The 14,451-nt window shown below is 34.2% G+C and overlaps 1 protein-coding gene across 4 annotated transcripts in view; it reads right to left on the bottom strand.

Annotated features, from left to right (window-relative positions):
• The window catches only part of SYNE2 (spectrin repeat containing nuclear envelope protein 2), a 414,448-nt gene that overhangs the window by 300,786 nt on the left and 99,211 nt on the right, over positions 1 to 14,451 (bottom strand). For all 4 annotated transcript variants that reach the window (XM_074235980.1, XM_074235979.1, XM_074235982.1 and 1 more), the window contains exons 9-11: positions 9,382 to 9,482; positions 7,736 to 7,837; positions 6,353 to 6,490 (exon numbers count right to left, since the gene is read on the bottom strand). In XM_074235980.1, coding sequence (XP_074092081.1) covers positions 6,353 to 6,490; positions 7,736 to 7,837; positions 9,382 to 9,482 — 341 coding nt within the window. The remainder of the gene's footprint in view (positions 1 to 6,352; positions 6,491 to 7,735; positions 7,838 to 9,381; positions 9,483 to 14,451) is intronic.

Below are 14,451 nucleotides of genomic sequence, written 5' to 3'. Positions count from 1 at the left end.
GCTTCTGAACATAATTTTTTTAAAATGCTCTCAGTCTTAGTTCTCCACTGCATTCATCAAGAATCTAAGTATCTGTTTCTATCATGTCAGTCCAACTAGGGGGCACAGTAGATAAGAGTGCTGGACCTAGAATCAGAAAACTTCATCTTCCTGAGTTCAAATCTTAGACCTTTAGTTGTTGTGTGACCTTGGACAAATCATTTAACCCTGCTTGCCTCAGTTTTCTCAAGTATAAAATGAACTGGAAAAGGAAAATGGCAAACTACTCCAGTATCACTGCAAAGAAACCTCAAATGGGGTCATAAAGTTAGATACAACTGAACAACCTGTGTCATATCCCCCTACTGGAATGTGAAAGCTCTTGTACAAGTATTAATTCATCACTTGATAAGTTTGGTAAATGGAGGATTATCATTTAACTTGTTTAACCCCTAGTTTCCTGAAAAATAAAGTAGGGCTAATAATGTTTATCAACATACCTCAACAGATTTCTATGAAGAAAATGTTTTTTAAACAGTAAAGTGTTATGAGGAGGCAATTAGGTGGTTCAGGGATAGAGTTTTGAGCCTGAAGTCAGGAAGACCAGAGTTCAAATCTAGTCTCAGACATTTCTGAGCTCTGTGACCAGAGCAAGTCACTTAATTTCTCTTTGCCTTAATCATCTGGAGAAGGAAATGGCAAACAACCTCAAAATATCTGCCAAGAAAATCTCATGGAAAGCCTTGCTGTGAGCAAAGGATCACATACAACAACAAAAATAATTCCATGAAAATGTATGTTCTTAATATATAGTAAACTATGACCAAATTTTCTACTCTCCTTTTGGGGATAACATATTGATTTTAGCCAAAACTCACCATACACCATACACATATTGGTAACTTAGCAAAATCATACCTGAGGCAAATTTAATTTTTATTAAATATTGGGAGTGTGAAAGAGAAGGGGCCTATTTAAATATTTACATTGACCCTTCACTCTATTAAGGACTTTGCTATTTACTAATGAAATTTAAATATTTGTATTCCTGACTTGCTGAACTGGCCAAAATTTCTAATTGGCATTGAAAATTCATTTGAGTCCTAATTTAGACATTGAACAAATCTCATTTTGCCATACTTAAGAAAAAGAGACATGCTAGAAGCTCAAATAGTGACTTAGTAGTTCATTACACTGGCAAGTTGTAATCATGACGAGGGATGTGTCCTTCTCATTCAGTCTTTTTTCTACTAACCCATGCTGTTTTTGCTAAATCAAAGGCACAGTTTTATGCTTTTTGATTATTAAAATGCATGACTCATTTTAGTACAACAGTTAAGTGCACTACATTTTATGCTGACACCCATCTAAAACAGATTGGCCCCAAGAGAGTAAATTATTTATTCACAACATCCAGAAAGCCTGTGATAAAGCCAGAAAATTCCAAGAGCTCTGAATTCCAGTGAGAACCATAGAGAACTGAAAGGGACACTTGTGATTAACTCAATCCCTTCTTTTCACAAAAATGGAAAATATTTTTTTGTTTGCAAGGTTCATATGTTAAAAAGAGAAAAATAAGACAGTCAACTCTCTATTACTCATGTTCAAAGGAAGAAGAAAACAAGTCCTACTCTGTCTACCCTTTCCTCACTTACCTGTCGGACTTCCACCTACCTGGTAGACTTCCAACAATCTCAAAATTTCAAAATATTTCAGAACCCAAAAATAAACCAAAGCCAAGTGAAAAATTATCTGATTCAAACAAATTCAAGCATGGGTTGGATTTTTTTGGTACTTTTTAACAAAAAACTTTACTTTTAATAGTGTTTTCTCAAAGCAAGCAACCTTACTGACATCAATGTCCTCTTCTAGAAAAAAAGACAAATGAAAACAATTCATGGATGGATAGATGGATAGATGGATGGATGGATGGATGGATGGATGGATGGATGGATGGATGGATGGATGGGTGGGTGGATGGAAGGAAGTACAGAGAGAAAGACAGATAGATATGTGACTACAGATATATATATGAAATAAACACAAAGAATAAATGCCATGTCATTAGCTAGAAGGTAGTTTGCGATAGAGGGCATAAGAAGTTGAAGAGATCTGGAAAGATTTTGTGTAAAAGAAGGTAATACTTGGGGGCAGATAGGTGGCACAGTGGATAGAGCACTGGCCCTGAAGTCAAGAGCACCTGAGTTCAAATCCAACCTCAGACACTTAATAATAACCTAGCTGTGTGACCTTGGGCAAGTCACTTAAACTCACTGCCTTGCCAAAAAAAAAAAGTAATAGTTGACCTGTGTCTTAAAGGGAAAATAAGATTCTATGAGGAAGAGGGGAAAGAGTGCATTTTAGGTAAGAGGAACAGTCAGCACAAAGATACAAATATGGGAGTTGAATTGTAAAGTGTGAGGAATGAAGAGAAAGTCAAATTGGTTGTATCATAAAATGCAGGAAAAATAATGAACAAATGAAGTTATAAGATAGATTGGAGTAAAGTTGTGAAGAGAATTAAAGGCTAAACAGAAGACTATATTTGATTCTGGAGACACTAAGGAATCACTGAGTTTATTGAGTAGAAGAGTAGCAGATCTGTGGTTAAGGAAAATGGTTGGATTGTAGTATGAAAGAGAGAATAAGTTCCTAGCAAATATATAACCTCCATTAAAAAAGGTAAGATAAGGGCAGCTAGGTGGCCCAGTGGACAGAGAATCAGCTCTTAAGTCAGGAGGACCTGAGTTCAAATCTCATCTCAGACACTTAATGATTACCTAGCTATGTGACCTTGGGTAAATCATTTAATCCCGTTGCCTTAAATAAATAAATAAAAGTAAGATAGTTTTTAAAAAAAAAGGTTAGAGGTAAGTGAGGGCAGTTAAAATATAAAAAGATTAACAACTAAAATGGTATAGTAACCTAGAGAAAATAAAACTAAGACTATAAACCTCAGCATCCCTGAGGGTATCACTACATTACAATGTTGTTCATAATGCTGATCTTGAATCATCAAGAAAGCATCAAATTATATTCAATACATTTTTTCAATACATATATTCAATACATATATTCAATAAATTTTTCTCATTCTCATTATACAACCATCCCACCTAATGCTGTCAAACATATCATTGATTGAGTCTTTACTGCCAGATTTTATTGCAAATAATCAGTGATAACATGTTGCAAAGTATTTATGCCTATAATTGAACTTTCCATGCCTTTGGGAAATTTTATAATTTTAATTCTTTTGAGATCATTATGGTCTGTGTTTTGTGGCCACATAGTATCACCAAGATAGTATTGATTTTTTAAAAAGATCAATTTAGGGGCCAATGAGCAATATGGAATATTGAAAACATTGTACAATTTCCCAATTGAAGTCCAATTCAATCCTCTTCAGCCATTCAATTTTAGGACCAACACTGGTATCTTTTTAATTCAATGGACTGCTTGTCTATCTCTATGTACAAAGACATTTTTTCCTGAAATTTGGTTTTCTAACTGTAGCTGGGTAGACTGATCTCTTTTACTGAGTAGGATCTGTGCTTCTCTAGGTATCCCCCAGGTAGTGGATAGAATGCTTAGCCTGGATTTAGGAATACTCAAGCTCAAGAACAACCTCAAAAACTTAACTAATTATGTGATTCTTGGCAAGTTATTTAACTTTAATCCCAATTCCTCAACTGTCAAATGGGATAATAATAGTATACACTTCCCAGGACTGCTATGAGGATCAGGTGATATAATATTTGTAAAAGGTAGTTAGCAGAGAGTCTAGTATATAGTACTCTCTTTTTTCGGTTTATTTTTGTGAAGCAATGGGGTTAAGTGACTTGCTCAAGGTCACAAAGCTATTAAGTATTTGAACTTAAGTGCTTCTGACTCCAGGATCAATGCTCTATTCACTGTACCACCTAGCTGCCCCAATAGTCGACTTTTAATACCATCCACTCATGATTTTTCATAATATTATTATTCCATAATTTAATTCCATAATATTATCTGTGAAAGGAGCTTTTAGAGAAGCTCGTTATCAAAAGGAAATCTTTATATTTGAATTTTGTGCAGGTCTGTGACACTACTAAGCAATTTAGTCAATTAAGTCTCCTTGTTTTATACCACATTTGAAGACAATATTCAGTGGATCACTGAAGAAAGTTATTTCCATAATCTCTTCTGTAATACCAATCTATCAACAAGTATAGATTATGAATCCAAGAGTATTAAGTGTCTACACTGTGCCAGTACTGTGCTGGATTCTAGAGTCACAAAGACATCAATGAAAGTCTCATATCTTCAGGGAATTTCTATTGTACCAGAGAGAAACATGCACATATATAACTATGGATAAAATGAATTACATGATAACTTTTTTAGTGAAAAGGAAGGCAATAGAATGGGGGGGAAGAATCAAGAAAGGCTTCATGTAGAAGGTGCTGGTTTAGTTGAACTTTAGGGAACTGCTGAGTTTTGAAGGAAACCAAGAATTCTAAAAGTTAGAAGGATGTAAGGTCAAGTGCCTTTCAGACATAGAGATCAACCTGTATAAAAAAATAGAGACAGGAGATTATGCATAAATCAAGAGGGATAAGAATGTCAGTTTGGTCAGATTTCATAAATGGAAGTAAGCATTATAGACCGGAAAGGGAATTTGGAGTCCAATGATCTTCATCACTTTCAACATCAGAGTGTCTGCTTAATCTTAGGGATAGGAGCCACTGGAGTTTATCAAGTAGGAGAGTGACCAGGTAAGACTTGTGCTTTAGGAAGATCACATTGGCAGCTATGTAAAGGAAGTGAAGGGAGAAATGATGCAAGGAGATCAACTAAGAATCATAGGTTTGTATAATTTGAAATATGCCTGGAAAACTCTTGCCTAGGAGAATCTTTGAAGCTGTATGCATTTTGATTCATCAAGTTCTATGCTTTCTTAAAATCAATTGACAAGGGGGTGGCTAGGTGGTGCCGTGGATAGAGCACTGGCCCTGGAGTCAGGAGTACCTGAGTTCAAATCCGACCTCAGACACTTAATAATTACCTAGCTGTGTGGCCTAGGGCAAGCCACTTAACCCCATTGCCTTGCAAAAACTAAAAAAAAATCAATTGGCAAAAAAACACAATAAGACTTTATATCTCTCAATCAAGTTATGTTTATAAAGGGGGAGTCAACAATAGAAAATCATTAATGAAAGTCTATTTTTTACCTTCACATTTTTTGTTGAAGGTATCCTTGACACAACCATAGACCATTATAATAATGTTTGTCCTTCAGTCTCAAAGAAGATCAGAGAGGTAATGCCATGACAAGCACATGAATTGAGGGAGGGAGGGCTGTGCTACATTACTGGCTTCACTTTCTCCTCCAGAGCTATTTGGGTCCAGTGGCCAGATATGAATCAGGATGATTGGAGATGACCCTGGTATGCAGGGCAATCAGGGTTAAATAACTTGCCCAAAGTTACACAGCAAAAAGTGTCAGAGCCAGATTAGAACTCCTGTCCTCCTGATTTCAAGGCCAGTACTCTATCCATTGTACCATCTAGCTACTCTGAACAGTTAGACCATTGTCATGTACATTATATAAAGATGAGAAAGTAGACATATATATCAGTTGGGATGGCTGACTGTTTTTCTTTGAGAGAGGGCATGTAAAACTGGTTTATTATATTTTCTACTCTTTGGGGATTTTTCCCTTTTAGATTTATCATGAGTTTATCCCTATATGCCTTTAAAAGTTTTTCTTCACCAAAATAAAAAATACTAAAGAAGGTTTAATGGCTAGGTTTTAAATTTTAGAAATAAACTTATATAGACTAGATCATTTCCCAATGGTACCCTAGAAATGAGACATTGCTGTAACTTATTCAGTTTTGGAATAGAATAAAAATAGCCAAGTCAGAAAAGCTCAGACACACAAATGTACAAACTAAGATATTCAGAACCTCATTTATTTCTCTATGCCTGGTTCCAAGTCCTTCTTAGATCTGCCCAACTAAAGGCTGCCAGGGGGTTGTGGATAATATCTTTGTGGATAACTATACCAAAATAACAGGTTTGCAGTTCTATTCAGTAGCATAATACAATACTTTTTCCCATTAAGCTGCAATAAAAATGGGGACATGGAAAATCAAAGTGGGTCTCCAAAGGTGAGCAAAGTTACAATATAAAGATTTTAGACTCCATAAACCACTGTTCCACTTTTTTTAAACATCATGTGTTTAAACCTGCTGGTTGTTTTCCCTTCTGTTTGGGAAATTTTCTATGGAAGTCAAAAGAAGTGCCATTTGCTAAGGAGAGAAACTTATCCAATCCAAAAAAAAAAAAAAACATGTAATGCTTCTACAATCAATATAATAGAAATCACCTGGTTAGTGAGTTTATCCCATGCTTGTCTTAATCGAGACTGATCATCAGCCAGCCCAGCTACATTCCTTTTTATCGACAACACATCCAAAAATGCTTTTTTTTCTTCATTGAAAGACTCCAAAAAAGTTCGCATACCCTAGAATTTGAATAAAGAGATAATTCCACATGTAGCCTTTATAACCTCAGCTATAAATCTCAGTTAAATATTGTTCTGTTTATTTGTTCTTTATGAAAATCCAGGCAGACTAGAGAGAAATACACTAATATTGGGCAGCTAGGTGGCGCAGGGGATAGAGCACCAGCCCTGGAGTCAGGAGGACCTGAGTTCAAATGTAACCTCAGACACTTAATAATTACCTAGCTGTGTGACCTTGGGCAAGTCACTTGATCCCATTGCCTTGCAAAATTACACACACACACACACATACAAGAAATCCACTAATATTATGACCTTAATTTACTCTTTATTCATTTATACAGATTCTTCTCACTCCACTGGAATCAAGATTTCTTAAAAAGTGATATATATGTCATCGAGATACATATCCCTGAGCTACACATCACTGGATCAGTGCTGTAGCATTTCTACCACCTCAATATGCAGGAGGAAAAGAAATGAAATGATTATCTGTGAAATGTGTGATGATCTCATTAATACTTTTTTTTGGCAAGGCAGTGGGGTTAAGTGACTTGCCCAAGGTCACACAATTAGGTAATTATTAAGTGTCTGAGGCTGGATTTGAACTCAGGTCCCCCTGACTCCAGGACCGATGCTCTATCCACTGTGCTATCTAGCTACCCCTCATCAAGACTTTTTAATCTTCTGAACCTGGCAGATACTTAATGAACATTTGATGATTAATTCTGCAATGTTTTTTTTCTGAAGTTACAAAACTCTTAAGACCAAGATAGAATTTTATAGTTAAATAATTTTACTTTATGAATACTTTATCAATCTGCTCAGTACAATAAGTTCCCTTAAGCATGGTTAAAAAGTACATTTGTTTTGTTTCATGTTTTTTGCAAGGCAATGGGATTAAGTGACTTGCCCAAAATCACTAAACAAGTATTAAGTGTCTGATGTCATATTTGAATTCAGATCCTCCTCACTCCAAGACTGGTGCTCTATTCACTACATCACCTACCTACCCTTTAAAAAGTATATTTGAATCAGCAACATATTATGCATGTCAATAAATATTGCTCTTGGGGACAGCTAGGTGACACAGTAGATAGAGAACCAGCCTTGGAATTAGGAGGACTTGAGTTCAAATCCAGCCTCAGATATTTAATAACTGCCTAGCTGTATGACCTTGGGGAAGTCACTTAACTCCACTGTCTTAAATTTAAAAAATAAAAAATAAATAAATATTGCTCTTACTTGAGATTTTTTAAAGTATGTCTCTGTTTCTGATTCCATTTGTAACTCATGCAACTTTTCTTCTTGTGAAATCAACCAGACTGTGGCATCTTTCACCTTTTCCTAATGGTCAGAACAAAAGAAGGAAAACACACTGGTCATAGAATGGTTAATCTTTACATATGTGGTAAAATGATATGAACAATTAGTTCTCAAAAGAATTTCAAATTATTAACAATCATATAAAAATACTCTAAATGAATAATAATAAAATAAATGTAAATCAAAATAGTTTGAAGGTTTTTACCAAACCCTGAAAATGAGTAAAGATGTTAAAAGATAGGAATAGTCAATGTTGAAGAGGCTGTGGTTGGCAGAATTGTGAATTAATATAACTACTTTGGAAAATATTTTTGAATTATACAAATAAAATCACCAAAATTTCCAAACTTTTTGACTAGAAATTCCTATACTTAATACTCCTGCTGATTAATAAAAAGGAAGTCCCCATAAACACCAAAATATTCATAGCAATACTTTTTATGGCAGCATAGAATTGGAAATTAAGTGGATGCCTTATGAACCAGGGAAAATTGCTAAACAAATTTTGGTATGGATTAAATAATAGAACATCACTGTGCTATAATTGCTTTGGACAGAGTCTGGTGCATAGTAGATGCTTAATAAATATTTACTAGTTGTAAAAAATTACCAATAAATAAGAATTCAAAATGCACTCTGTATTAGTTTATATAATGCTTTTCATTCTTACTTTGCTGAGAAAATTGACACCATTTGCCATGAGTTCCCTTTTCTTTCCTTATTTACCACCACTCCCAACCCCTACCCTGACCCACATACTTCCTTCCAGCCTTTAATAATGAGATAGGCTTCCTCAATACCAAGCCTAATCATTTTATAAGCATCCTTGATTCTACCCCCTCTGCTGCCTTTAGTAGATTGCCTCTTCAATAGTGTCCTCTTTCTCTTTTAAATATCTTGTATTTATTCTCTATATAGTTATTATTTATTCTATATATAGCTCCATCCCCCATTGAAAGTCAAAATTATTCTCATTTTTTGTATTGGTATCCCCAGTGCCTAGCACATCAGACACCTTTAAAAAAAAGTCATCTGATTGATTGATTGAATAATTTAAATAATCCCAAAGACCTTGAACTCTTAGACAATGCTATCATATCGAAGTCCAATGTGAGCTGGCCTGAATATTTTGATTATGTTAGGTGTGCATTTGCCTGTGTTCAAAGACAGAATCCATATTTTGGCAGCATCAGTAAAGGTACATTTTATTTTTTAATTTCCTTGTCTTTATTCTCTATAATACAGAAGGTTTTTTTCCTTATTATGCCAAAGTTCTCTCATTCTACTCTGCATCATCATCAAATTTTGCTTCTTCATCCAGATTTTGTTTCCAGTAACTTATTTAGGAAATTAAGGAGATAGCCCAATAGGTCAGAAATTATTGAACTTGTATTTCTCTTCTATATAAGGCCTCTGGCTTAATGTCTACAAAATGATGACTGGAAAAAAATAAGCTTAGGGTAACAAACTAAGGTGACTATGTGGTTAACGAAATGTTTTAGCAGTTAAGAGAATTATAAATAGAAAATGAAATTAACTGCATTGGTGACAACACAGACAACTACCTGAACTTCATCTCCAGCCACAGGCAAATCTTTGGAATACTGTAGAAACTGGGCCACATAGGTCATTATTGACTTTTCATCTGGGTTGATAACATCAACATCTGCACAAAAGAACATGAAGAGTTATTCTATTAGTTTCCAGTTTGATCATAAATTTTATTATGGTCATCATGTGACTGGAGAACAAATTTAAATAGTATTTTTTAACTTTCTTTTTCTTGTTTTTTTGCAACAAAGCTAATATGGCAATACATTTTACATACTTTCACATACATAATTTATACTATATTACTTGCCTTCACAATGAATGGAGAAGAAGTGGGAGGGAGGAGAGGATTTGAAACCCAAAAACAATGTTAAAAATAAATAATTTTTAAAAATTATCAACAACAAAAATAGTCAGGAGATATGTGTTTAACAATAAATCACTCAACAGAATAAATTATACTATATAGCAGAATCAACAATAATCCCAAAATATTCCTCACCCTGAGAGTCTCTGGCTGCTTGCCCATCCTAGAAGCTCTAAGCTACAAATAGTAGAGCAGAGCCAAGAGTGGCAGAAGGCAAAAGACTTTCTTGGCTTGCAAAGGCTAGGAAAGCAGAAAGTGGTAGATTGGAAAAGTAAAATAACTATTCCTCAGAACTTCATTTTTTAAAATTTATGATGATTTGGAAACAGATTAAGTTGCAATTTACCATTGCTCAGTTATTCCAAAACAATAAAAAACAAGGGGAATGGAATGCCAAAGTAGCCATTTGGCTAATTCATAATGTTGCTATTTCTGAATGTATTCTTTCTTTGGTACCTAAACTCAGTATTCTTAATAAAATGTACTGTTTTCTAAATATTGTGCTAGGATTTGGAAGGAACTTATAAAACTGTATTAGGTGGGTCAGTTTTAATGAAAACTGCCCGAGGGCTGTTGATGCTTGGGTTCCATGCTGCAGCTCAATTGATACACTCTTTTGGCCTGATTTTATGGATGTTAAAAAAACTTCACCAAAAGCCTCAAATTACATCATAATTTTCATATTATATGAAGTAAAAATGCATATACTCTAGGTTAGAGAATGAACAGGTGAATTCTATAGTCCTCATCTATAAAAGTCAGACTAGAAATTATGCAAAATTCCTCCCAGGTCTAAATTGGCATACTACATTTAATTAATTAATTAATTAGCATTAGCATTTTAATGTGAATTAGGTAGCCAGATCCAAAGAATATAACAGCAAGATGAGGGAAGATTTTGAATTAAAGATGTTGGAGAGATAATCAAAGCATTGTAGTAAGTCAAGGCAAGCCTTGACCAATAAAAAAGCAGTTTGAGACCTTTGAGTCTTTAGAGGGAAAAGAAAGGAGGGAAATAAGGAATTGAAAAGGTACCTAAGACAAACTCTTATCTATTGCACAATGTTGCCAATGGATCTGGCCAGCAAGGTCAGGTATAAACATAGTTGGCATCCAGTGGCAGTGAGTCACAAGATTTTCACAGCTGGTGGAACAAATTCCATTTTACCCACAGAGTAGATATCTTTAAAGCTTGCAGAACTATTTAATACACACACTACAATGTCCTCCAGGGGCAACTGTTTAACATCATTCCTTATGCCAGAATCAGAAAGTTAACTTGTACTTAATGGTTCAGGTAGTGTAGGAAAGAAATGCTTCCTTCCTTGAAATAAGTCATGGCCCAGAAGCTTCCTTGTAGAAATCAAGAGAAGAGAAGACTGAGAATTTTACTTAGAATAGAGACAAAAAGATTTTGGCATTTATATTGATGGCATTATTTAAGAAGTTCCAAAACATACTTAAGATATTTTTTTTCAGTTGTTACAGAATCACCAAATTTGTAATATCCTAAGAACTTCTGAGTCTTTCCCTACATCCTGGATATTGTTCATTCATGTCTGACTCTTCATGGCCCAATTTGGGGTTTTCTAGAATGGTTTGTCATTTCCTTCTCCAGTTCATTTTTACAGATAAGAAAACTAAGGCATATAGAGTTGAAAAAATGACTTAACCAGAGTCACACAGCTGATGCCATATTTGAACTCAGGAAACTGAGCCTTCCTGTACTCAATCCATGGGACCACCTAGCTCTTTTTAGGTATAGTATTTGAAGCATACTATACATGCCTGTCTCCTCTAAGTAGAATGTGAGATTCCTGAAAGCAAGGATTTTTGAAGGAAAACAAAGTAAGGGTTTTGTTTACTCTTCTATTTGCATCCCTAAAACTTAATATAATAAGCCCTTAATAGATGCTTTCTTCATCTGCAAAATGCAAATAACAAAAGCACTTAGCTCCCAGAGATGTGAAGATAAGATGAAATAATGTTTGTAAAAAGCTTTGCAACCCTTAAAGCACTATAGAAATGCTAGGTATTATTATCATTATTACTGTTTTCATTCATTTAATTCATTCACTCTTCCTCATCTAGGAAAAACCTCTGAAGCTATCTTGTTTAATCTAGACATTCCTATCAAATAAAATCATCTGAAACTCAATCTAGAACATAAAGCTAAAGTTGTGGGAAACAATGAATAAATCATGTGTAATCTTTCAATCTCCCAAGATAGGATGTCAAAAGAATCATCACAGAGAATAGAAAAAATATCACTTAATCAGAGCATACTAATATGGAAAAACAGAAGATCTCAGAGATAAAGAATAATGCCAGCTTCACAAGTATACTTCTTTTTTGAAATTACAAATGATGTATGCAAATAAACATAGCAACAACCTTGCAAAAACACTGGGATCAAGAGATGAGTCACATTCATAAATGACTACTATGTTTGGATTGCATCAGTAATTAATATTGCATTTCAAATGACTGAGTTAACTGGTTTTCATACTATGTTCATTGTAGTAAACCAAGAACTAACATTCACACAATGAGAAAATTACCTCTCTTAGATTATTTCATTAGTTTCTTAATTGTCTGAAGATGCAAAAATATAAATTGTTTTATAGCTAATGAAGATTTAGGGAGCCAAACTGTAGTGAATAAGATAGAAATAAAGAATTAGGACAGAAAGGGAAATACAAAGAAAAAGAAAGGAAGATGGGTCAAAAGGAGGGCCAAAAGAAGTGAAAAGGAAGAAATAAGGCAAAGAAAAAAAAATAATGTTACTTAAAGGAAAAAAATTGCAGTAGAAGTACTAAATAAATAAATAAATGTATAAAAAAATCAATAAAATGAACAAAAATAAATACTATTCCTGGAACAGGACCTTGAAAACCATCTCATTTTAAAGATTTAGAAGTAAAGAAAGCCAATGAAATAAAAAACAGAAAGTATATTTCAGAATTTCACAACTGACAAATAGCAGAATTGAAAGTAGATCCCAGGGGCAACTAGGTGGCGTAGTGGATGGAGCACTGGCCTTGGAGTCAGGAGTACCTGAGTTCAAATCTGGCTTCAGACACTTAATAATTACCTAGCCATGTGGCCTTGGGCAAGCCACTTAACCCCATTGCCTTGCAAAAACTAAAAAAAAAAAGTAGATCCCTGGTGTCTAGACTGAACTGCATTATAATGCAGTTATAAGCTGCACTGTCTCTCAACATTTGTGTATGTAATGTTATATAGATACATCACCAACTCTGATTTTAGCCTTAATTTCTCATCATTATTTCACTATTCCTCTCATCCAAAGTCAACCTTTCTATGTTTTCCTTTAACCCTTCAAATCTTCTTCTAATTGCCCCCCTTGATTATTCTCCTTCTAATCTTTAACTTCTCCTTTTAACATGCATGCCTCCTCCATGCTTTAAAATATTTCATTAGAAGTGAACTGATTCAACTATCCTGGAGATGGTTGCATATCCAAAGGGCATTCAACCCAAAGGGCTACAAAACCATGCATACTCTTTGACTCAGCAAAAACCATCTATATGCCAAAGAGACAAAAAACCCCAAATAAACAAAAAGGAAAAGAATCTATATATACAAAAATATAGCAACTCTTTTATGTGGTGGCAAAGAATTAGAAACTGAGTTGTAGCATATGATTGTGATGGAATACTATTGTGCTATAAGAAATGATGAGAGGATGCCTTCTGAATAAGCTAGAAAGACTTAGATGAATTGATACAAAATAAAATGAACAGACCAGTAACATATTGTATTCAGAAACAGCAATATTGTACTATGATAAAAACTGAATAACTTAGGTATTCTCAGCAATACATATTTTTCTAATTGCCCCAAGTGATCCAACACAATTCCACTGTACATATGATAAAAAAAAATACTATCCAGCTCCAAAGAAAAAATGTGGAATCTGAATGCAGATCAAAGCATACTTTTTTTAAACTTTATTTTTCTTGGGTTTGGATTTTTCCATGACTAACATAGAAATATGCTTTGCATGATTGTATATGAATCACCTATATCAAATTGCTTGCCTTCTCAAGGAAAAGGCAGGGAATGGAGGGATAGATAGATTTTGGAACTCAAAAAATTTTAAATATATGTAAAAATTGTTTTACATGTAATTGGGAAAAATAAAATATTAAAAAAGGAAAAAATTTTCACTTGACTACCATATCTATAAGTTATCATCCTAAGTTCTCTTTCATAACCAAACTCCTAGAAAATGCTGGGTATTCTCGTTACCTCCATTTTCTCTCATCAGATTCAATCCAGCTTCCATCAACAAAAACATTTCTCTTCAAAGTTACCAATGATCTCTTAATTGCTAAATATGAAGTTTCTTTCTCAATCTTTATCCTTCCTGATTTCTGCATTTAATACTATTGGCTATTTTTCCTCTGTTTTCATGATAATACTTTTTCTTAGTTCTCCTACTATCTGCCTGACCACTCCTTGGTCTCCTTTGTTAAATTTTCATCCACATTACATCATCAAACTCTGTGTGTATGTGTGTGTGTGTGTGTGTGTGTGTGTGTGTAAAACAAGGCTCTGTCCTGAGTTCTCTTCTCTTCTATATTTACCCTCTCTATGTAAGCTCATTAGTTCCCACAGTTTTAATTATCATCTTTATTTACATGTATTGATAAACTGATCAAATGAATATTCTCCAACATGTCAAAATTTA

The sequence above is a fragment of the Macrotis lagotis genome, chromosome 4 (genome assembly GCF_037893015.1).
Source record: "Macrotis lagotis isolate mMagLag1 chromosome 4, bilby.v1.9.chrom.fasta, whole genome shotgun sequence".
NCBI lineage: Eukaryota > Metazoa > Chordata > Mammalia > Peramelemorphia > Peramelidae > Macrotis > Macrotis lagotis.
Note: the sequence above shows the minus strand (reverse complement) of the source record. Positions and strands in the feature narration are given on the sequence as shown.